General features: G+C 44.0%; 1 protein-coding gene across 2 annotated transcripts in view; it reads right to left on the bottom strand.

Moving 5' to 3' along the window:
* Positions 1–24,712, bottom strand: part of rnf40 (ring finger protein 40) — a 32,227-nt gene that overhangs the window by 4,258 nt on the left and 3,257 nt on the right. For both annotated transcript variants that reach the window (XM_083636235.1, XM_083636236.1), the window contains exons 6-17: positions 24,561–24,682; positions 23,833–23,979; positions 22,745–22,819; positions 21,827–21,946; positions 21,467–21,646; positions 19,145–19,280; positions 17,521–17,642; positions 14,797–15,056; positions 11,549–11,666; positions 10,181–10,330; positions 1,226–1,438; positions 985–1,110 (exon numbers count right to left, since the gene is read on the bottom strand). In XM_083636235.1, the coding sequence (XP_083492361.1) occupies positions 985–1,110; positions 1,226–1,438; positions 10,181–10,330; positions 11,549–11,666; positions 14,797–15,056; positions 17,521–17,642; positions 19,145–19,280; positions 21,467–21,646; positions 21,827–21,946; positions 22,745–22,819; positions 23,833–23,979; positions 24,561–24,682 (1,769 nt within the window). The remainder of the gene's footprint in view (positions 1–984; positions 1,111–1,225; positions 1,439–10,180; positions 10,331–11,548; positions 11,667–14,796; positions 15,057–17,520; positions 17,643–19,144; positions 19,281–21,466; positions 21,647–21,826; positions 21,947–22,744; positions 22,820–23,832; positions 23,980–24,560; positions 24,683–24,712) is intronic.

Raw genomic sequence — 24,712 nt, forward strand, 5'->3', positions numbered from 1 at the left:
TTTTGGTTCTATTCTTTGTGCTTCAACTGCTGAGATGTAGTCCTGTGCTTACTGATAATCAGTGAGATTCTTCCCTTTTCTTGATTTTGATGAACCATTTAGCAGTGGGCACGAGTCCAACATGCTCTAATAATAGACCAAATCAGCGGGATGTTTACATTTACTTCCGGGTACCCCTGAGGTCCACACATTATAATGGCGGTGGACGGCACAAACTGACGTGTTGAAGACAAAAACAGACAAAGAAGACAAAAATGGTTAGTCCGTGTTGTGTTGTTGTTTAATATCATTCATAACAACACTTTCACTAACGTTAGTGGAGACCAGACTAGCTAATTTACCTGTTGGACCAGACCAGAGTAGACTTGAAGCTAAATTAAATTAACGTGGCGTCAGTAGCTCTTTCTCGCCGAGAAGAGCCTGGTGACGCGAGGTTAATAGCTCTGTCTGTAACGTTAATAAGTCTGCAAAAAAGCAGCGAGTTTGACGGACAAACAAACGTTATTAGCTAGCTAACACTACATAAAACAAACACAGAAGAAAGGCTAGATACGTCGGACAAGCATGTTTACCAACCGTTTAACCATTTAAATTGAAAGTAGTCGGCCGAAAACAGCGAGAGGGTTTGACAGCATTTATTTGACAACACGCACATTTAAACCTGCCGCCTTCCCCAAGTGGTACCCGGAAGTAAATTTGTTTACATGGTGACGTCACGGTGATTTGGTCTATACAAAACTCAATCGAGACTGCAGCTTGTTGTATTTCTTCTTTTTCTTATATTTATTCCAGACCGACTGCTGTTGTTGCTTCTGTAAACACACACCACTTCCTGTGTAGCAGAGGATTTCTCCTGGGAAAGACTGAATCACTATCGTATGGTATTTACTGGTGATAGAGAGTTCCAAAAACTCTATTTATATAAAAAAGTTGTGGTTTATTACTTTAAAAGGCGATTATGATCAATGGTATTTCTCAACTCACCTTCCTCTTGTTGAGTTCTAGTGCTTGAGTCCGGACAGCCAGCTCTTTCTCCAGAGCGGCTAGTGAACTCTGCAGAATGCCCTCTTTTTCCTCCAACTTCTGCACAACCAGCAGCTGCTGATCGACCTGAGGGGGGCAGCAACAGTCATGGGTCAGTGTTTGAGAACCCAGCCACAACAAAACTGTGGACATTGCACTTCCGGATGAAAACAATAAAGATGACTCCATCCAAGTCTTATACCTGGGACTTGAAGGTGAGAACCTGGTCAGCTAGCTCCTCCTTCTCCTCCTTCAGGAGCTTGTAGATCTGGTTGGATTTGATGCGCTCGCTCATCAGCTTGAAGTTGGCGTCGTCCTTCTCCCTGAGCTGCTGCAGCAGCCGGCTGTTCTGCTCCTGCATGTCCTCGAAGGCCTGGCCGGTCACGTCCATCTCGCTCAGCAGGGCCTCCTCCTCCTGGAATGAGACAAAGATGGCAGTGAGGAGACGCAGTCATGTGGCTTTGCTGTTGCTTTTAGACACTTTAGGAGAGAGTGGGACCTGCTTTGGTCACCATTTATAGTCATTTATATACTACAGTACACTAGGGTATCGGCCGCCTCGGCCGCAGCTCGGCTGTTTTTGTCCCACTGATGATGTCACAATGTCAATGACATTATCAGTGATGTAATCAGTGACATCATTATTGACCAATAATGTTATAGGCGTTGTGACATCATCAGTGATGTCATAAGAGTATTTTGGTCACAACAATGTCAGAATGCCTGACATAATCAGTGATGTCATATGGTCAATAATGTCACTGATGACATCATCTGCGGGGACTCGCTTATATAAGATTATTTATGACATCACTGATGATCTCACAGTGCCTATGACATCATCAGTGACGTCATAACTGATTATTTTGGTAAATGATATTACTGATGACATCACATCACTGATGTCATAGACATTGTGTTAGCACAACTTCGCATCACTGATGACATCACAATTGCTCTTATGATATCACTGATGATGTCACATTATCAGTGACGTCACAATGCCTATGACATCATCAGTGGGACAAAAATTGAAACAGAAAGACAGACAAACATTGCCTTGCTCCCTTTTATAGAGATAGATAGATAGATAGATAGATAGATAGATAGATGCTATGTATTAGCCACAGCAGAAAATTGGCATTAGTCCTGAAGTATGGGGGGAGTTGAATGCCTAATGTTGATGCAAAAATGAAGACCATTTATTTCTTTATGTACAGATGCAAAAATCCCAAATAAAGTTAAACAAAACAAAACGGTTACAAAGAAACATGAGTTTGCAAATGGTCCAAGAACTGTGTCCCTGACAGCTACTCCGCCAAAGGCCTTGACCACCTGAGGTCATAGTTTTCTCAGCTTTCTGGCAGGTGAAGAAGGAGCTCACAACCATTAGTGATTGATTGATTGATTGATTGGGTTTACACACACAAAATACAACAATAAACCAGCGCTACAGTGGTACATTAAGTTAAGACAAGTCGCAAAGTCAGCATACTGCTCAAACAACAAAACAGAAGATTACATCACCTTCTAAACAAAATGTTCTGTCTTTGTTCCCATGCCTGACGAATAACATTTGCAATGAAGAAGGTTCCTTTTTTTAAACACAACTCAAGTTTCTCATAACAGGGTATATGCAGCAATCCTGAAGTTAAATTCAAGACTTTTTCAAGACCCTTCCAATAAATTTCAAGACCCCATCGTCACTTCGAGCTGTAACCGATTACATCAACGACACACCTTCAACTAACACAATTACTATACATTTTGAGTTTGAGATTGCAAAACTAAACAGTCTTAGTTTGCCATAACTTCTATGCACTGTATCAATACAACAGAATTCAGATAGGCTGGGAAGGAATCAAGCTCAAGAGAATAAATTGTGTGACTAACCCAAAGGCAAGGTTTATTTAAACTTTAAAAAAAAACGTATATTTAGAACAATAACATGCTTGCTCGCTCGCTCACTCCACTGCGTGGCGACTCAAACTTCGAACACCATCGTGAAGTTTGCAGACGACACAGCAGTCGTGGGGCTGATCTCGGGGGGCGACGAGACGGCCTACAGAGAGGAGGTGGGGGCCCTGGAACAATGGTGCCAGGACGACCACCTCTCTCTGAACGTCTCCAAGACCAAGGAGGTCATTGTAGACTACAGGAGTAGACTACAATCATTGTAGACTACAGTCATTGTAGACTACAATCACCATCAACGGCACAGTGGTGGAAAGGGTGGACAGCTTCAAGTACCTGGGAGTCAACATCCACCAGGACCTGACTTGGGCCGGCCACACCGCCACTGTTGTCAAAAAGGCCCAACAGCGAATACACGGACTCAGGCGCCTGAAGAAATTTGGGCTAAGGCCAGAAATCCTTAGGGGCTTCTACAGAGGCACCATTGAAAGCCTGCTGACTGGCTGCTTCACCACCTGGTACGTGAACTGTACCACCATGGACCGCAGGGCGCTACGGAGAGTGAGACGCGCGGCCCAGCACGTAACAGGATGTGAGTTGCCAGAACTGCATGAACTGTATAAACAGCGGTGCCTCAGGAGGTCCCTGAAGATCATCAAAGACACAAACCATCCCCACAACAGCCTGTTCTCCCTGCTACCCTCAGGGAGAAGATACAGGGTTCCGAAAGCACGCACAAATCGCTTGAGGAACAGTTTCTTCCTGCAGGCCACGAGACTCCTTAACATACACAAATAGTGTAGTAGCCGTACTGTACCGTACTGTAGCTGCTACCATTACGTATGTCTAATGTTTAATTGTATGTTTAACACATTGAGTGCCAGCGACGCCATATGGCGTCATTAGAAATTTACCGTAGGCTGCCAGCGTGACGGGGGGGGGGTGTCGATCTATGCCTCTTACATCGCCTCTTACAATATGAGAGCTATTGAATGTGTCTAACCTATTTTACAGAACCCTTAGGTGGCGACAGCGCACTCCAGATGAGAGAAAGTAAAGTAAAACACACAGAAGAAGTCGTTGGGGAAAAGGAAATCGCATCGCATCCGTCCGTATGCAGCTGCTTCATTGAAGCATAACGTAGCTGTGCCCCTGCAGCAGCCAATCTGCTGTCACAATTGAGCACCTCCTGTCCGCTGCAACAGCCCATTCGCATGATCAGCCGTGGAGTTCTCAACTGGAAGCTGGTGACATACACGCGGCTGTAAAAAAGCTGGATCTAGCGGACTTTTCAGTGCTGAGCACACGCAGAGCAAACGCACTCACAGCAAAGCCGAGCAGAGCAGAGAGACACTCCTCCCACAACGGGGGGGGGGGGGGGGGGGGGGGAGGAGGAGGGGGGGAGGTGGGGCACGCAGGACACTACAGCATACAACAGACCCAGGCAGCTGCAGCATTACATCAGAAAATATTAGCAATGAGTCAATGATGTGCTTGAAATGCTTCCTTTCACAAAAGGGTCATTATCTCAGCTCGTAGAAAAAAAGGGCTGTTTTTGGTCAAATCAAGCTATCTTCTCCGGCTCATAACTAAAGAACGGAAAATGGGATCAATAAACTTTTTTTTGCAGGTGATAGAAGAGAGTCTCATCGTTATTTGTGCGTGTTCAGTGTTTACATAGTAATTATTAAAGAAATTATATGACTGTTTTAAAATGCATTGCGGCCTATGTGGCACAGTACAGCACCTTTTGCCCAAGGGCCGTGGCACTCAAAGTGTTAATAAGGAATATGCTATTTGCACCTGTATGTCAAATACGCCGAATTTAAAACGCTGAGTTTAATTGTATGTTTAATAAGGAATATGCTATTTGCACCTGTATGTCAAATACGCCGAATTTAAAATGTTTAAGCACGTCTAAAGTATGCACATGACATGTGCACCTATGTGCAGTGAATATGCCACTGTCTCTGACTTGTCTTATCACTATACTGCCTTATTGCTTGTTGTGTCTCTTGTTGTTTTTTTGCACTCATATGCCCTGCTATATTTGTGCTATGTTGTAAACGGAGTCCACAGCACAAGAATTTCACACGTGATACTTGTACCATGGAGTGACAATAAAAATCTTGAATCTTGAATCTTGAATCACTCACTCACACATGCACACAACAGTGTTTCCCTGAGGATTTGGAGAGATCATGGTGGATAGACCCTGGACCCTTTTGAAAGAAAATTGTGTACATTTTAAAGTAAGATGCATCAATCTGGTGCACTCTGAGAGCAAAATGAAGAGGTTGAATTGAAATTAATATATGTGGCAGTCAAACTCTATTGTGGCGTGAGAAACACTGATCAACTGTCATTGATACAATGCTACAATTCCTCAGAAAGAGACCTGTGGCATCATAGTTTCAATGTTGATGCACACACACAGCCTCTGTCCGTGTGCTGGTGAGCGCCCCCCCCCCCCCACACACACACACAAACTGCAATACGCTTTGATAACGACATGCCGGCCTACACATGACGTTATCTGCTCAGTCATGTAACGTTAACGTTATATAGAGCAAACATAGCTGGTGCTCATTAGCGTTAGCCATGTTAGCCTATGAAAGTGTTTAGCTGACATTAATCCTGCTGCGGGTGGAAATGGTCTGTGTCCGATACGATGTATGATGACGCAAGACAACGTTTTAACCATTGATAGTATAGTTTTAACGTACCTTGAATTTAGCAAATAAGGATGGCGTTCCCGCATGTTTAATCCTCCCTGGCCATCTGTGCTTTTACCCAAAATATTCCCACAATATTACCGTAAATTTCGGACTATAAGCCGCGGCTTTTTCCCCGTTTTTTGGCCCTGCGGCTTATATAACGGTGCGGCTTATCTATGGATTTTATCAGCTAACGGCCGCTCGGGGACCTCCAAAATCTATGGATGTTGGTATGAGGCAGAACGAGAGCAAGACAGACATTACGAGAGCGAGACCCTGATTGGATGATGTTGCAAAAAATGTGCCTCGCGACCTGATTGGAGCACTGTGCCACTACGCTCTCTCAGCCACTACAGTAAAACACCCTCCCTCCTCCCTCGCTCCGGGGGGAAAATGGCAGCGATTGAGCCTGAAAGACAGTCTGAATGAAATTGAATGTAACATTCCCAATTCTATGTATTACATTCTAAAAAACTAACGGCAACATTTTGGAAGGCTAAGCCACACAACTAGCTCGTTGTAATCTAACATCATGCTTCATCGAAAAATAACACATTTAAACACATTTAAAGGGTCTTGAATTTGAAATTTACTTAAGACTTTTCTGAAAAAAGTATTGAAATTCAATACTTTTCAAGGGTCTTGATTTTCCCTAAATTGAATTCCCAACTTTCAAGACTTTTCAAGACCCCGCAGATACCCTGCATAATCATCCAATTCAAAAAAGTCAACACAAATAGAGGACATTTTACTAAAGAGTACATCCCTTGCATCAACATAAGGAGTACCGCAGGGATGACATATTTTTGTAGGCTTTATCCAGAAATCGCCGCCATTTGGTTCTTCAGTGGAAAAGTCTATGGGGTTTTAGAATGGGGATTTCACTTAAATGCATAAAATAAGGTCTATGGTTAACAAAAGTTTATGGGAATGCGGATTTGATCATTCAACATCTTCATATGCTGAATGTTGTATAATTTTGAAAAATTACCGTAAATTCCGGACTATAAGCCGTGGCTTTTTCCCCGTTTTTTGGCCGGTGCGGCTTATCTATGGATTTTTTCAAAAAAAAAAAAAAAAAAAACTCTCTTTTTTAGCACTCTTTCTAACTATAAATCCACTTCTGTTTTAATTTCCTCTCTTGCCCTCTTTTCACCACACCGCGGACACTGTGTGCACTGTAAAAAAAAACACAGGTGGTGTTGTGTTATGTTGTTTTGTTGAAATGTTAATAAATGGGAGCTTCCTCAAACAGCCATCTCTTTCCCGACAATCCCCTCTGTGCATGAACCCTTACATATGGTAATTAAACATTAACACGTTCACTGCCAACAACGTGTAAACACGTTTTCAGAATCCAGCTGTTGACTGCCAACAACGTGTTAACACGTTTTCAGAATCGATTTTTTTTTTTTGACGGTGGATCGTTGATCTGGCCCTTTTGCATCTTCTATTATACTGTTAGAGCCGCCGGGCGTGTGCAATCCATTCCGCCGACCCACTGAGTGGCGACGGTGCTCAGACTATTGAGTGTTGTTTGGCCAGAAACGCACGCATTCCAGCTGAGCTCAACCGAGGACCCAGAAGCGAACGAGCCTCATTCTCATACTGTAGGCGAAAACCTTTCACACGGGCGCACGGCGGTGGGGGGTTCCAAAGGTGGACTGGGTGGAAAGCACACTTTGAAGCGCGCAGCATAAAGCCTAGAGTCACACAAGGCTTCGTCAAAGCTCTCAACCGAAAATCCAAGAACGGATTAAGCCACATCCACGCTCGCCGACGAGGGGCCGCCAGAGAGGGAGGCTGCTGCTCACTGCTCAGACAGGCAGGAGAGACTGGCTTGTGACTGACAAACGCTGCTGAAATCCACCAGACACGCCCACGGAGGGAGGAGTTGTAAGGAGAGGGGGTGCGGGTGCTGCTATGGAGGAAATTACTGTTCAGAACTATATTGTTTATGTCTGATGTCTCACTGATGCCAAAAATAAATGGTTAAAGTGACTGTTTGATATTGAATTTCACAAAACTGCGATTATCTCAGCTTTTTGTCTCAGACGCTGAAACCATGCTGTACTCAACGGCTAATATCTACATAACTACTAACTCTACAAACTAACTCTTTTAGACAGAGAAAGCACACATTCTATTAGTACTTTTGTGAACTTTGTGTTCACAAAGTCCAAGCAGAAAATTATCCTTGGCTCTTGTAAAATGAGCCAGAATCCTCAAAAAAAACCTCTGGCAAAAGCTACCTACAGTAAAAAAAAAAAGGCTGGCAGTGAATGTGTTAAAACACAAAAAAAAAAAAAAAAAAAAAAAAATCATTAAAACACCCGCGGCTTATAGTCCGGTGCGGCTTATATATGTAACAAACAGGCAATTTTGCAGGTGCGGCTTATACTCCGGTGCGGCTTATAGTGCGGAATTTACGGTAAATAAAAACATTTGAATAATAAGGTCGGAGTGCATTGCAGAGGGCTTTACACCATGCAAATCAATTGCAACTTAAGTTTCATATAAAATTCAACAAACTAAAGTTGCGTGAAAGTAAAGCCAGCCTTAGCTCACCAAGGTATCCAACTTTGAAACTGTGCTAGACAAGATTTTAATGTAAGAATACGCCCGTCTTCTTTCTCAAATCTTTTTATTGATTTTGCACCAGTTTGGTGAACAAACAGTGACTCACTGTATACACCTGTCCTATCAGCCTAGATCACATTGGAGCTGCAAACAGAGAAGGGACTGTGCAGAGTTTTGGCCTCGGGTATATTTATTCTGGCATCTATACTTTTGTTTTTCATCCCCAAGTCTGATAAGAACCTCCTAAGCTCCACTGATATCAAATTCAAGGTGGCAGCAGGGTCAACTATTGAACAACTATCGTCAGGAGAAAGACATGCGTATCATTATCTAGTGTGGGCGTATCCACAATCCATGCAACTCAAATTATATCATTACAATGACATTACTCAATTAACATTTTGAGCCTGATCCCGTCATGTTTTTTTTAATGTCTCTTTGTCACGAGGGTCTCCTCTTTTAACCCCTTTGGTGAATAACTGCCAATAAGGTTCCATAAGATTGTCTCACTCTCAACCCTTGGAAAACATCTACAGGACAACGAGGTGAAGGAAATGATCAGTAAGTTCAGACCTGTTATAGAATGATATTACATGCCGCTTATATCGTGTTAAATAAAGCAAGGAACTCTTTTGCAAGGGAAGAGACCTACCTGGGCAAGATTCAACAGTTAGAAAGTTTGTCTGGTATAAACCATAGCCCAGGGGTGCCCAAATTCTTTCCCATGAAGGGCCAAAACTCAATCTGGGTGGAGGGCCGAGGGCCAAAAATAAATGTTGTGGAATTACATTCAAATGTATTGTTTTATAGAAAATTAACATTCTAAATCTAAAATAACATTTCAATATAGAGCGAAGCTCTTAGGGGGGCCCCCCATCCCAAAAACAAAATGTTTTTAATTAAGGCCGGCGGCGATTTTTTGTGTGCCTTTTTTGCATGTTTGAATCTGTTTTAGCCATATTTAGTGGAATATCTCATTTTAAACACACCAATGTTATAGTCTATTGATTGATTTGCTCTCACACTCAGCCTGGCCTGGCATGCAAATCCCCCCCCCCCCCCCCCAAATCCGTGGCAGGCCAAAACAAACAGAGCGCGGGCCAAGTTTGGCCCGCCGGCCCCAAATTGGGCACCACTGCCATAGCCTCTCCCCAGACTCAAATATTATGTTGAATCACTGCACTCCGCATACTACATAATCACGTCTGTGCCACTTCGCATGGCTGTTTTGAGGGGAGGGGGGGGGACAATAGATTTTGTATATATTGTACTGAAATCACAGAGAGGAGTTACAGAAAATGAGATCAAAGCTATTAAAATAAAAAATAAAAATAAAAACAGATGATGAGCTGGAGGTAGAAACATTTGTCAAATGTGTTGCTACCAACAAAGCCTGCATCTGGAATCTTAAAAGGCCCTAAACATTGCAGGCAGGCAAATTTGAACAGCAAGCAGATGATTAGATTCAAGTTGCGGGCCACAGCATAAGCTTTCATTTCCTATTTGGTTGTCTAAGATTAGGAGCAGGTCGCTTTTAGGCCAATGTGATAGTTATTGTACTACTTTCATTCTTAACACAGATGGCCTATATACAATGAGTGTATATATCAAAAGGTGCTGTATGCTCCAAAGGTCTCAAGTTCATGCTTGAGTTCATGTTTTGTCGCATTTTGCTTATTAGGTCCATTTGCTTACGCATTTGTCATTGGCAGGCTTTTATCTCGTTTCTTGCAGTGCTGAAAGGATTAAAATGTTTAGGAAGTGGAACAGGTTAAAGTTTAATTCACACTTCCGTCATGTTACCAATAGGCTTAGTAACAATTACGGTAATAACAATAGGCTACTCCTTTCCAGCTAATTTTTAAATAGAGAATTACCCGCACGGAGTTTCATTTCATGCCACATCACTTACCATGCTATGATATGGTTATGATTGAGGAACACACCTGTTTAGTAGCAGCAAGTTTCTTCTGTAGATGATCAATTGTCTCCTCTGCCACTCTGATCTTCCTGAGGGCATCTTCGTCAGCCAGCTTCTTGCTCTCCTTCCTCTCCCTCTCCTCAAGCTCTCGCACTCGCGCTCCCAGCTCAACCACCTGGGCGGGTCCAGATTAGAAACAAACTATTGTTAACGCATATAACTGCAGGTGTGAATGTTTTCTATGGGCAGAAACATGTCTATACATTATTTTTTGTTTAATTCCTCAACTTGAATAATTGCATAAAAAAAAATGATTTGAAATATTTTAATTTGTATTAACTTGAATAATTCCCTTGAAAAACCTAATTGCTCAACTTCGCATCACTGATGACCTCACTGTCACCGAAGATGTCACAATGCCTGACATCATTGATTATGTCACAATGCCTGACATCATTGATTATGTCACAATGCCTATGACATCAGTGCCTATGACATAATCAGTGATGTCATAAGATGATTTTGGTCAATAACGATGTCGCTGACGACATCACTGATGACCTCACTGTCACCGAAGATGTCACAATGCCTGACATCACTGATGATGTCACAATGCCTGACATCATTGATTATGTCACAATGCCTATGACATCAGTGCCTATGACATAATCAGTGATGTCATAAGATGATTTTGGTCAATAACGATGTCGCTGACGACATCACTGATGTCAGACATTGTGACATCATCAATCGGACAAAATTACATCAGTGACATCATTATTGACCAAAATCATCTTACATCACTGATGTCATAGGCACTGATGATGTCAGAGACATTGTGACATCAGTGGGACAACAATTGAAACAGACAGAACCCACTTACTCAATTTTATATAAAAGAAGATATATACCTATGTATATGGTTAGTATGGCACAGCTTACCATATGTGCATAAATGAAAGATTGCAGGCATTTTTCAGTCAAAGTCAGATAAAACTTTTTCAATAAGCCATAGGGTTGTAATTCCCTTGTAACCCTATGCGTCGCAATGCCTGTCGTCATCCAGACGATTACAATGCTATGCTAATAGTAAGAGCAAGTTGACATGGATTCAGTGCTGTAATGTGGTGTGTATTTGATGTTTTACAGTAAGTACAGTACCTGCTTTCATTCCAGTCTGACAAGTTATAGCATACTATGACCTTGTTTCTAGGGGACGTACAGTAATATTGTCTGTATGTACACCGCAATATTGTGTTGTTCCCCAGGAAACTACTGTAACACAACTAACTAACACGCAAAACTGGGACACGCTCATGAACACTTTCTGTTATAATGTCCAAAGGAATCATGTGAAGACATTGTTGAAGGATGTCTAAGTGAACAAACAAACCTCAGCTTTAGATTTGCGTTCAGCTGCCATGAGCTGGACTTTGTCCCTCTGCTCCTTCGGGGCAGACTTATACATGTCCAACAGTAGTTTCATCTCTTTCTGGGACTCCTGGGCTTTCCTGAGAGGAAACGAGACTGATATGAAACACCATCATGTGACGAGTAGCTGAGCGCTTCTAAACCCAGGTTCACACATTTTGCTTCATGACATTACAGATCAGCACCACCAGATGCTCACTTACAGTACAAAACAAAAAGCAAAAACAGCACAAACCAAAACAATAGTATTGTATTTTTTGGCTGGCTTTTTCCTACTTTTTTCTGGTGTTTTTATGCGAAACATTGTTTCATTTTTACGTATGGAAGTGCATAAGAATGACTATTAAAGAACTCTTGAATCTTTGTTAGTGTTTTGCTCTGTGCAGCTTGTAAACAGTCCCAAAGCAGTCAGATCAAACAAAAACCTGCAGTAGACTAATCGATGGGAGTGACTGTCTACTCCCCCCCCCCCTCCCCCCTTCCACATAAGATGGAAAAGTCAGGACACTGATTCACTCACTCATGGACGTTTAGGAAGGAACAGGGAAGGGGGGTGTCCATAGCTAGGGATAGAAAGGTGGTAGAGAGTCTAGATTTGTGGGGTGATGTGGAGGGGGGGGCTGTAGCTAGGGATAGGAAGGTGGCAGGGAGTCGGGATTCGAATGGTGGGTAGGGGGAGTGGCTAGGCCTAGGGGATTATGGGTGGTGGGAGTGGCCGCACCACTGCGCCGTGGGCTTAAAAGGTTTGCACGTGCTCAGTAACCAGATATGACTTAAAATTCCTTGTTTGTTTATCAGAAGAGAACCTGCAGACAAAAAACATCTGCACCATGGACCTCCTTCACTCGCTCAGCCGACACACCACCCCTGACCCCCTTATCCACTCCACCGCTGAAATGGTGTCCTCCTACAATCAAATCCTCTCATCCACCCTCGACCATCTTGCTCCCCTCAAAACCCGTACGGTCTCCTTCACCCACACTGCCCCCTGGTACACACCCCAGCTCCGGTCCATGAAGGCAAAAGGTCGCCAACTCGAGAGACTGTCGAGGAGGACAGGTCTCATGGCACACTTTGAGGCCTACAAGGACCACCTCACCACCTACCGAGCTGCCCTCTGCCAAACAAAAACCGACCACTACTCACACCTCATTGCCAACGGCGAAGGAAACCCCAAAGCTCTCTTTTCCACCATAAACCGACTGCTCCAACCCCCCGTCAGTGCCTCCCATTCCTCATCTTCCTCTGATCTCTGTGACAGATTTGTTGCCTTCTTCCAACGCAAGATCGACACAATCTACAAACAGCTCCTACCGCCAAATTCATTGTCCTCCCCCAAAACTGACCCTGCTACTACCCCAACCCTTCCTGCCTCCTCCCCCACCCCCCAGCCATCCTCTGTCCCTACCTGTCCCTCCCCCCCACTCCATTGCTCATTCCCCGCCTTTATCCCCCTTGATGCAGCCACCATCACCAAGCTCATCTCCGGCGCCAAAGCGTCCACCTGTGCCCTGGACCCGATGCCCACCTCCCTGGTCAAGTCCTGCCTACCCGCCCTCTGCCCCCTAATCACTGCAATTGTCAACTCCTCCCTCACTACCGGCTCCGTTCCCCCTGCCCTCAAAATTGCTGCAGTCACACCAGTTTTGAAAAAACAGGGCCTGGACCCCGACAACCTCAATAACTACCGGCCCATTTCCAACCTCCCCTTCCTCAGTAAGACCCTAGAACGAGCCGTCGCCTCTCAGCTTCAATCTTACATGTCACTCCACAACCTGTCTGATCCACTACAATCCGGTTTCCGGCCTAAACACAGCACAGAGACAGCTTTAATCCGGGTCATAAACGACCTACTCCTGGCTAACGACGCTGGTAACATCACCATCCTTGTCCTCCTCGACCTCTCAGCAGCCTTTGACACCATTTCCCACTCTATCCTCCTCGACCGCCTCGAACACACTCTGGGCATCACTGGAACCCCTCTGGCCTGGTTTCGGTCATATCTAGCCGACAGGCTCCACTACGTGTCCCTCGGCGGGTGCCGATCTGCTTCAGCCCCAGTCAGACAAGGTGTCCCTCAGGGCTCCGTCCTCGGTCCATTCCTCTTCACCACCTACCTCCTTCCCCTCAGCCACATCATCAGGAAACATGGACTCAGCTACCACTGCTACGCCGATGATACCCAGCTATACATCCACACCAAACCTTCTGCCCCCCAGCCCCCCCACTCCCTCATCACCTGCCTCCGTGAAATTAAAAACTGGATGACCACTAACTTCCTCAAACTAAACAGCAATAAAACGGAACTCATAGTAATTGCACCCAAGTCCACACTGCACAAAGTCAGCAACCTCATCCTCTCCATTGACGGCTGCTCCATCTGCCCCTCCTCAGAAGTCCGCAACCTGGGGGTCCTGCTTGACCCAACCCTCTCCTTCCAATCTCACATAAAATCTGTCACTAAATCTGCATTCTTCCACCTCAAAAACATCTCACGCCTCCGTCCCTCTCTCTCTGACACCTCCGCCGAAACCCTGATTCACGCCTTTGTCACCACACGCCTGGACTACTGCAACGGAGTGTTGTTCGGGGTCCCCGCCAAGACCCTTGCCCGGCTGCAGTATGTGCAGAACTCCGCTGCCAGGATCCTCACACGGACCAAACCCTGGAACCACATCACCCCCACCCTGCAGCAACTCCACTGGCTTCCCATAAAACACCGTATCACATTCAAAATTCTCCTCCTCACTTATAAATCCCTGCATGGTCTGGCCCCCTCATACCTATCTGACCTCCTCCACCCATACACCCCTCTACGTAGTCTCCGTTCCTCCGACACTGGACTTCTCACCATCCCCCGCACTAATAGATCCACCATTGGTGACAGAGCTTTTTCTGCTGCTGCACCTAAACTCTGGAACTCCCTCCCACTTCCCATCCGCGACTCCGGTTCTATAACCATTTTCAAAAGACAACTCAAAACCCATCTTTTTCGTCTCGCTTTCCCTGAGCATAGCCTGGGCTCAGCATAGCTCTACTGCTCCCTTTTAGCCCCTTTTTCTTTCTCCTTTTTCTACCTATTATGTCTCTTTTAGTGTGTTTTGTTCTTATTGTACAGTGTCCTTGAGTCTGAGAAAGGCGCTTTTAAAATTGAATTTATTATTATTATTATTATTATTATTATTATTATTATTATTATTATTATATTACTTGAGATCCCCTCTGAGCATCTTCAGTGTGTCAGAGTCTTTTCTCTTCAGCTCCTCGCTGCGCTGCCTCTCTCTCTCTCGCTCCCGCTCTCGTTCTCTCTCTGCCTCCCTCTCTCTCTCCCGGGCCCGCTGTCTCTCCAGCTCCTTCCTCCTCTCCTCCTCCTCCTCCTGGTCCTCATCCTCCTCTTTCTTCACGTCCATGCCGTCGCTCGTCGTCTCTTCCAGGATGAGAACCCCAGTGTCGCCACTCTGGCACCGCAACTGTTGATAAAGAAAATAACAAAATGGCACATTTTCACTCCAATTCTAATCATGCAAACACAGCATTTAGTCCCAGAAATGGTGATTAACAAAGTGACTAGCATCAGAGGAAACGTATCCTGCTATCGTTTTCAGTATTGCTTAGGAATAGCTCTTTGCATCTCAATGTAACAGGTGATTACATCAAATGGTTAAATGGTAAATGGCCTGCATTTATATAGCGCTTTTATCCAAAGCACTTTACAATGAGTAGGTATATACATTCACCCCTTCACACACACATTTATACACCGATGTGGCAAGTTACCACGCAGTGTGCTGGGCCTGCTGGCACAGCCATCGGGAACATGTTTGGGTTCAGTATCTTGCCAAAGGACACTTCGACATGCGGAGTGGAGGAGGCGGGGATCGAGCCACCGGCCTCTTTTACCCAAAGCGATTGCTGGAGGATGACCAGCACCGCCTCCTGAGCCACAGACACCCCAACACGTCTACAGGGGGTTCCCCAAGCGCCAGCTGCCGGCTATTTAGCGGTCAACTCACCTCTGGCTGGCTGCTTCTAAGTCACAAAATGTTCACGCTAGCAGAATCTGTGCGGGACAACATTTCTGAATCAGAGTGATTGTGCATGTCTGGTACATACTGGAGTCAGACTCAAGCAAAATCACATCAATACCAGCATTTTTCAGGTAGTGAGCTTGGTCACAGAATGCAGTTGTGACTCTCCTTAATAACTGAACTGTGTGTGAAATTGCATGGGGAGTTGTAGCGCTGTCGCCTCACAGCTAGAAGGTCCTGGGTTCGATTACTGCCTGGGATGCTGAGGATGGGCCCCCCCCCCCATGTTTTCAGTTCCTACTGCCCAAGTGGGCTATCTCGTCGAAAGGGCCTTTCTGTGTGGAGTTGGCATGTTCTCCCCGTGCTCCCTGGGCCCCCACTAAAAACATGCAGAAGATCATTGTCTGACCAGCGGCGGTTGGAAGAAGTTGGTCCCTGGGCGCTTCACTGCAGCTACCCACCATGGAGGAGGACGAGCCAAGATGGGTCCAACGCAGAGGACGCATTTCACAGCGCCTCCAAAGCATGTGTCTGTGTTAGGGGTGTCGCGGTAAATGTATTCGTCCCGTGACTTCACAGTACGAGCATCACGGTTCGGTGCGTGAAGCGACACGACGAATACGTCAAATCCAGAAGGTGGTAGTAAAGCACCTAAACGCTGTTTGAACGCCATTGAATTGAATTGAATTAAACGCCACAGAAGACGACACACAAAAACAACACAAGGGCCATAGAAATCCGCGTTCACTGAATGTGGAGAGGAAACATTACCGGGGGTCGCTCCAGAACAGACGGAACAAACCACAACAATATTGAAGCGTCCAGCTGCTCTCCCGTTACCGTCATCAAAAAAGTGCAGAGCAGTATTCTAATGACTTTTATGATTCAGGCGATAAGCTGTTTTGCAAATTCTGTCAACATCAAGCAAACGAGGTAAGCTTGCTAATGTAACGTTACGTAGACAAAGTCCTTTATAGTTGCGCGTTGCAGCTAAACGTTACATAACACTAACAAAGCTGTTAACTTGTAAACAACCAACTTACATCACGTGGGATGACAAGCAAGATGCGGTGAGGAAGAGGGGATGACTTCTTGTCATGTCCCAATAATCCATTAGATGACCGAACGTAATCATTATGGTAAACAAAACTCGCATCCAATAACGTTAAGGCGCTGACAGGGTTCTTTCCCGTACTTACTGGGAAAGTGAAACCCACCCCGCCGTCTGTCGGACAGTGGGGGAGGGGTTGGTGGGAGTATTAGGCTACTCCACATATGCGCTCTGTTTACAAACTTGTGTACAATAAAGATTTAAAGTGGGGGGAAATGCCTTTGCACTGTCAAACAGCTGGAATACAGACATCTGAGAGGGAGGCGCACCCCACACTTTGAAAATCACTCCTCTAGAGTAAAACCTTTTTGTGTGGATTGCCTAGATCTTATTAAATAGTGGACATTTATTAATTCCCACTTATTAGACACTATTTCTGATGGTAAAATGAGCGTAAAAAGCAAAACACAGAATTCAGAAAAATTCAAGGGGGAAAAAACTGAATTTGGGATTTGTTGCTTTTTCCCCCCCGTTGTACCGTATTCGTACCGAACGGTGACCCCAAAACCGAGGTACGTACCGAACTGTGACCCCAAAACCGAGGTACGTACCGAACCGTGACTTTTGTGTACCGTGACACCCCTAGTGTGTGTACTGTTTGCCGTGCACGTGTGTGCATACCAAATGATGCTTGTGACAAATAAAGACGTGCTTTGTCCGTCTGTAATCAATTTAATGTATTCATTCAGTCAAAATGCATCGCCGGAAAAATGTATCTTGCCATCACAAACATTCCTTTGCCGGCTACCTTTCCCATCTGGCTGGCTACTGAAGAATCCTATCCGATGTATCTACCTTGTTGATCTCCATCTGTGTTTCTCTCAGCTTCCGCTTGTAGCGCTGCACATCACCTTTCAGCTGGAGGTTGTGGTTCTGCAGACTGCTGATTAAGTGTCGCATCTCTCTGTTGATTGGTCCTGAGAGAGCAGAAAGAGAGCACGATGGTGAGGCTGATAAAGAGGAGAGTCAACATGTTTGGTTTTGGCAAACCCTAATCTGCACCAAGAGAACAACAATCAGCAACCACATTTCAAGGGAAATGTGTCAACATACTCGACATTAACATTCATCAGATTCTGGACACAGATTCTTTGTGTGTGTGAAAACATGAACAAACTGTGTATATTTCCCCCCAGATCGGTATAGAGAAACAAAACATCTTTAAAAGAGGGAAGTGGCAGTACTGTATTATGATGGTTACACCAGCATATTTGCTTGCTTTTAGAATAACAATAAACCTAATCTATATAGCACTTTTTGAAACAATGTTACCATGTGTTTCATGAAAAAATTACAATAAATAAAAGCAAAGATAAACAATAAAATCTTGGACACTGATGAAAGCCACATGTGTGCTTTAAGATTAGATTTACAAGATAACAAATCTTGGCAGCCTATTCTCCAGACACAACAGCCCAGTGACCTTTGGTCTTCAGCCTAGATTATGAAATGTCCACCAGGAAGGTTCCCCTGAGGAGCTCAGACTGTGCTACAGCACAAAAAGTCCAACCTGACGAAGCTATAATTAAATCAATTTCAAATGTAAGATGAAGCTTGGACAGATAACATACAGGCAAACATGTATACATCTCTCAGAGTTGCAATATTGCAATGTCCTACAGTTAATAAAAACATGTTTAAACCTAAGTGAAAAACTTGGATTCGGAAGAGGCTTTGGGTTCCTAACCCAAAATATACACAGAGACCAAACTAGAGCATATAACTCCCATAACATCTATGAGGAATGTAGTGGGAATGGATGTTCTCGTTCATATATTTATAGGCCAGCTTCTGTCAGAAATTAGGTTACCTATAAATAACTTCAACAACAGACATGGCCATCAAACATGTTTATAAAATACACAAAACATCATCCATAGACCAAGACCACCCATCCATCGCCCAGATTGACTGTGTGAAGAGGCTAAAGATGAAAGAGTGATCTGACTATAATCACCACTACGGCACGGTGGCTCAGTGGTTAGCACTGTTGCCTCACAGCAAGAAGGTCCCGGGTTTGAACCCCGGTCTGTCCCAGGTCCTTTCTGTGTGGAGTTTGCATGTTCTCCCCATGTTTGTGTGGGTTTTCTCTGGGTGCTCCGGTTTCCTCCCACCATCAAAGACACATTAGGGTAAATACTCCTGTCAGTGCCCCTGACCAAGGCAATGACAAAAAGAACTGGAGTTGGTCCCCGGGCGCTGCACAGTGGCTGCCCACTGCTCCTAGTTCTAGGAAGGTTCCTAGTAGAGGATGGGTCAAATGCAGGGGATGAATTTCCCCATGGGGATAAATAAAAGATAACTTAACTTAAACTATACTCCACTGCGATGTATGCTATTAATTTGCACCACACAGCAGCATATCTTCCCTAGTTCCTTCTTATTAGAGCGATGGATATGTGTGTGTTTTGGATGGTACCTGCTTGCTCGTTGGCAGCCAGGTTCTGCTCAAACTCGATCCGCAACATCTCGTACTCTTTGCGCACTTGGGCCAGTGTGTCCTCCAGCTGGATGACATCAGTCCTCAGCTTCTTCTGAAGGGACAGCTCGTCACTCTGTACCGTTGAAGAGCAGTAAGGAATTGTTAAACACGTTCTCACCAATTCCCTTTTCATTCCGACGGTTGACCAGCTTATTTCTTGGGTCAAGGTGTGCCAGGTATCTACAAGCTCCTTCAAGTTAATTTTAAGATCTTTTTAATGCCAGTTATGATTAAATATAAGACCAGTTTTGCAAGTGAAATACGGGTGAAAATAAGAACTGTAAACTACAAAAAAAAACATTTTTAATATGTCTAAAATGATTTTAAGGCTTATAAAGAATTGTCTAGTTAAATAAGTTAAATTCTGAATCTGTCTTGTTCAGATTCTAGCATATAATGTTGTTAAGTGCTGAAATATATCATACTGAAAACAACAATATAGTACAATTGGAAATACACAATGATGCTCATCATCAAGGTGCTCTTTTTAGGCTTTGTCAAACCTCTCCAGTTGTTCTATGTTCCTGATGCAGAGCACCTTGGCTTGCTCTGGTGTACCCTTCGTTTTTATAAAGACTTTGCAATTGACAGACCAAGTAGACTGGATCTTTTCTTGCTTGCTTAAGAACCTTGCTTTCCTTGCGATTTCTGCATTTTTTTTTTGTGAGGTGCTCATTGATGTAAACATTTGTGCCCTTAAGATTCCTCCCCTGCCTAAGCAGATCAACTTTGTGCTTCCTATTAGCAAAACGCACAATGACTGTAGGCTTGTCCTTCTGGTTCTTTGTTGGCAGTATGTGACAGGCCTCAATATTGTTTTTGTCTATATCAATGTTTTTGCCATGAAGGAATGCAGTCACCTGTTCCTCTGTTGATTCCTCATGATCTTGACTGTCCTCCTTCCCACGGCCTTTCACGGCATGGGAGTAAGACCTTGGCTTAATCACCAGTCTCTGGATATTATGACATCATTTATTCGTGAGTACTGTTCCAGGTCAGATACTCTGTTTTCCAAATAGTCAATTTTCTTCTCCTGTCCCTCGTTCTGTGTTTTGAGATCTTTGATTTCACTCATCAAGTTCATTATAGTGCGCTGTTGACTTGTTATGGTCGCCATTTCAGCCGTCATCATGCTCATTGTAGCTTTTAGCTCCTCCATGTCTTTCTTGAGTTCCTTGGTCCCCATCGTGCCTCCAGGCTGCTGCTGGGGCCTGGGCTTGACCTGTTGGTAGCTGGCTGCTGCTTAATCCTGGGCCTGGCCTGATGGTAGCTGGCTGCTGCCTGGGCCTGGCCTGGTGGTGGATGGCTGCTCCTGGAGTCTGGGCCTGGCCTGGTGGTGGATGGCTGGTGCTTGATCCTGGGCCTAGCCTGATGGTATCTGGCTGCTCCTGGAGTCTGGGCCTGGCCTGGTGGTGGATGGCTGCTGCTGGAGCCTGGCTAGCCTGGTGATGAATATCTGAAGCCTGATCTCAATCTGGCTTCATTCACAGTTTTAACTTTAAGTCGTAAATTTCACTCTTTTATAGTGTACAAAACACTTAATAGCAAGTGATGAAACTTGGATGGAAAAAATGTTGAGGATTACAAAGATTTCCAATAGATTCACAATAGATTCACTGCTCTGCTGCTGCTCTGCTGGTCTTGTATTCAAGACCTTAACCGAGGGTTCCCATACCTTCTTAAACATCAAATTCAAGGACTTTGCACGGCCAATTCCCTCAAATTCAAGGACCCAACACAGCATCGTTTGAGACGCGCATCAAGGTTAATTACTGTTACAACACTGACAACTGACACACACAACTGACAACTGACAACAATGTTTGTAATGAGAACTAGCAGGCTTTACAGAAGCTCACAGACAACAATTAAAAGAGAGGCTTGAATGAGTGAACACTTCTCAACTGTGCTGTGTTAAACCTATTTAGTAACGTTAAGTAAAAAAATATATATATATATAATAAAAAAATCTAGCACCAAATATATAAATTCAAGCTATTTCAATGGTCCATGTCTATTTATATCTATTTTCAAAATATTTCAAGGCCTTGATTTTTCTCTCTCAAATTCACAAACATGGACCCGTGGTGGGATACCCTGTTATTGTTAACCACAGCCTTTTAACGCCTTGAGTTTACATAATATAGTTTAAGACCGAGGACTGGGATTGAAGACCACTCCTTTAAATAGTTCTATCATAATATGAACCTAATATCTCTCTGATATCTATATCTCTGATATCGTCCTCCTGAGAGTTACCTCCATGTGTTCAATCTGTCGGAGATGGGCGTTCTTGGCAGTGAGCAGGAGGGCCCGTGCCTCGTCCAGCTGGGTCTTCACCCCTAGAGATTCATTGTAGAGCAGGGAAAACTGCGACTGGAGGCACTTGTACTCTGGGGTTTCCTTCACAACCTCCTCTGGAATATTCCGCAGGTCCATCTGGGAAAACAGGATGGAGATTGAGAGGACAGGTGAAGGTTGAGACATGGAAGTCTCACACCACATTATAACACCAACTATAGACGAAAAGGACGTCTCAGGAAAATTTGAATATTGATAGACCATCACATGTATTGATAGCAATGCTTCGAATAGCCCATCCAGGGACTGATGCGTTACCTTCAGCTTCTCGCTCTCCCTCACAGCCTCCTGGAGCTCCAGCTGCAGTTTCTCCAGGTCTGCCATGCGGCTGTTTGCCAACTCCTGGTTTTGTTCCAACTCGGCATTCAGACTCTCAAACTAGGATGAAAACAAAGACAGTGTGCATAATATATATAGAAGGCAAGCAGGATAAATCTACCATGTAAGAAGCAATGTTTTGCAGCACTGTATCATTTTTCTCCAAGTGTGATGATAATAATAATAACAATTCGAGCCCGACCGATACTGGATTTTGGAGGCCGATGCCGATACCGATATTAGAGAGTAAAAAGATTCCGATATCGATATATCGGCCGATATTCTTATATTATATAATACACATTATATTACACAATTCTTTTGCAATGATCCCTCAAATATCAAACACTTGACAAAGATATGACTTGACATGACTTGATATGTAATGTAGGGAGGATATTTTACAGCTCATCAATAAACTTTATTGTCCAAAATGACATCAATGCAATGAAACAGTAAACTGAACTGGGAATTTAATAATTATAAATAACTAGAAATACAAAAACACAAATAGAACAAATATAAAATATAACTTGAGTTAAGAAAAAATATCAAATACACACAACATGCTGTCTATAACTTAAAAAATACAAAAGAAAAAAATATTGGCATATCGGCCGATACCGATATATCGGTTATCGGCCAATATTGGCCGATAATATCGGTGGACCGATATATCGGTTGGGCTCTAATAACAATGCTGTATGAGTGTATTGGACAAAAATATAAAGCACTCTATTGTAAGCACTCAAACTTTACAGCTACGATGTAAAATCCAGTTGGGTAAATTAGGTATATACAAAAATAAATTATGAATATTGTATGCGAAAAAGGACGCTACCTAATATGAATGCTTACCTTCTGAATGTTCAGCGTGATCTGCCCTCCAGGTAGCCCACCTGAGCTGCCAGTGCTGTTGTAGCCAGAGTTTAGCTGGAGACCACAGACAATAGAACCAGAAGTGAAAGATAAAGGAATGGTCATAAAAAGGGGAGACACACCCACATCTATCCCATAAATCACATTATTCGGATATTGTTTATTTCACTGACATTTGGATAGCTGACCGTAAACAATAAAACTCCATCAACACATACAGTATGTTTACATGACACGTAAAAAAAAATCTAATTATCGCGTTAGTCCGCCTAAAACCGGACTTTTGAAATACATGTAAACATGTTAGCTCGACTGAAATCGAAGTTATAAAAGTCAGACTAACACACCCAGATAATGCGATTGGGAGTCGATTTACTCCTGCATGTATACAGGCTAGTCGGACTGAACATGGGACTGAACTGGAGGAGGCGATCAGCGCATGCGCTAAAGTTCCCATGCCAGCCTTTGACTGTTATGTTAGCGGCCAGGGAGCGATTAGCTTAAGCTAAATGTGAAGTTTGTTGATGTAGTAGCTAAATCTGTGGCTAGAAAAAATATTTTTTTAATGGAATATCTTAGTTTCAACTGTATTGAGCTAACAAGGGGCAGCTTTGTGTTACGTTCCCATTTGCATTTAAGAGACTTGCTGCTACCAGTTGTAAGAATTGGGGGAGCCTGCGGTGACCCAACTACAAGCTGAAAGAGTGCATATTGCCACCTATCGTAGCGGAGGCGACATGATTCCATCAATAAATCGATTTCCCAACCGTGCTTGTATACTGGGACAAGGACAGTAGTCTGAGTAAATAGCCTAATGGAGCTATAACCATAGCTCGACTTAACTGTGCATGTAAACGTACTGATAGACAGAAGGATAATGCATCAATAAGCAACAGCTGGCATGACAAGTTTAGGTGCTTCAGAGCCTTATCGTTATCCACTGATGATGATTTTGGTTTCCAGGGTCTTTAAGAGAGAGACATCAGCGATAACACAGGGTGTGTAAGCCTCATGGACAGATAGACACAACACAAACACACAGATCCATATCCATTATCCAAACACACCTGCTCCAGCGCTTCGGCTAGATGTTTGTTGAGCTTTTGTTCCCTCTTGCGGAGTTTCTCAATGTCCCACTGCAGGTCCTCCACGGTCGTCTCCATCTCAGACACTTTGGTCTCAGAGCTGGTCACCTTGTCCACTAACTCATTGTACTGGGAGAGGAAGACAAGATAGCACAGTAGCTGTTTAATTAGAGACAAGTAAATAAGGTTGAACGTAGGGATGTCAACAATTAATCGAAGATCGATTAATTGCTCGTTAAGGATTTGCTCCAACGCATGAAATTGACTCGATCTACTGTCTGTAAATGGGTTATTTTCAAAGTATGTTACAATGAACCCGCCAGAGGGCACTGGATTGAGCAAAAAACGCATTTGGTATTGTTCGTCAAATTCGATTAATTACAATTAATCGATTGATAGATCGTTACCGATGATCGATTCAGGACCACGCCTAAAATTGACATCCCTAGTTGAAAGAAATGAAGCGGAAGACAACTGCATTGATGTGAAAGAAGGATGTATTTTAGGAAAAACGCTCTCACACACACCCCCCCCCCCCCCCCCCACACCCACACACACACACACATGCACTGTAGCCTAGGTAAACCCAGCCCCCACGTGACCTGCTCTCTCAGTTCCCAGTCAGTGACTGACTGAGAACAGGTCTGAGAGCAGGTCACGTGGGGGATGGGTTTACCCAGGCTACATGCACTGTGCCAAGGACAACATACCTCCATGGACATCTTGTGGTGTCTGCCCTGCAGGAAGGAGGCCAGGTCTTGCAGTCGACCGTTCTCCTCCAGCAGAGTGCGGTTCAGAGTGATCATGTCAGACTGGCTATCCTCCTCAAACACTGTGGATGGACATCATCACGCAATCAGCG

Source organism: Poromitra crassiceps, assembly GCF_964638095.1.
Source record: "Poromitra crassiceps genome assembly, chromosome: 4".
Lineage (NCBI taxonomy): Eukaryota > Metazoa > Chordata > Actinopteri > Beryciformes > Melamphaidae > Poromitra > Poromitra crassiceps.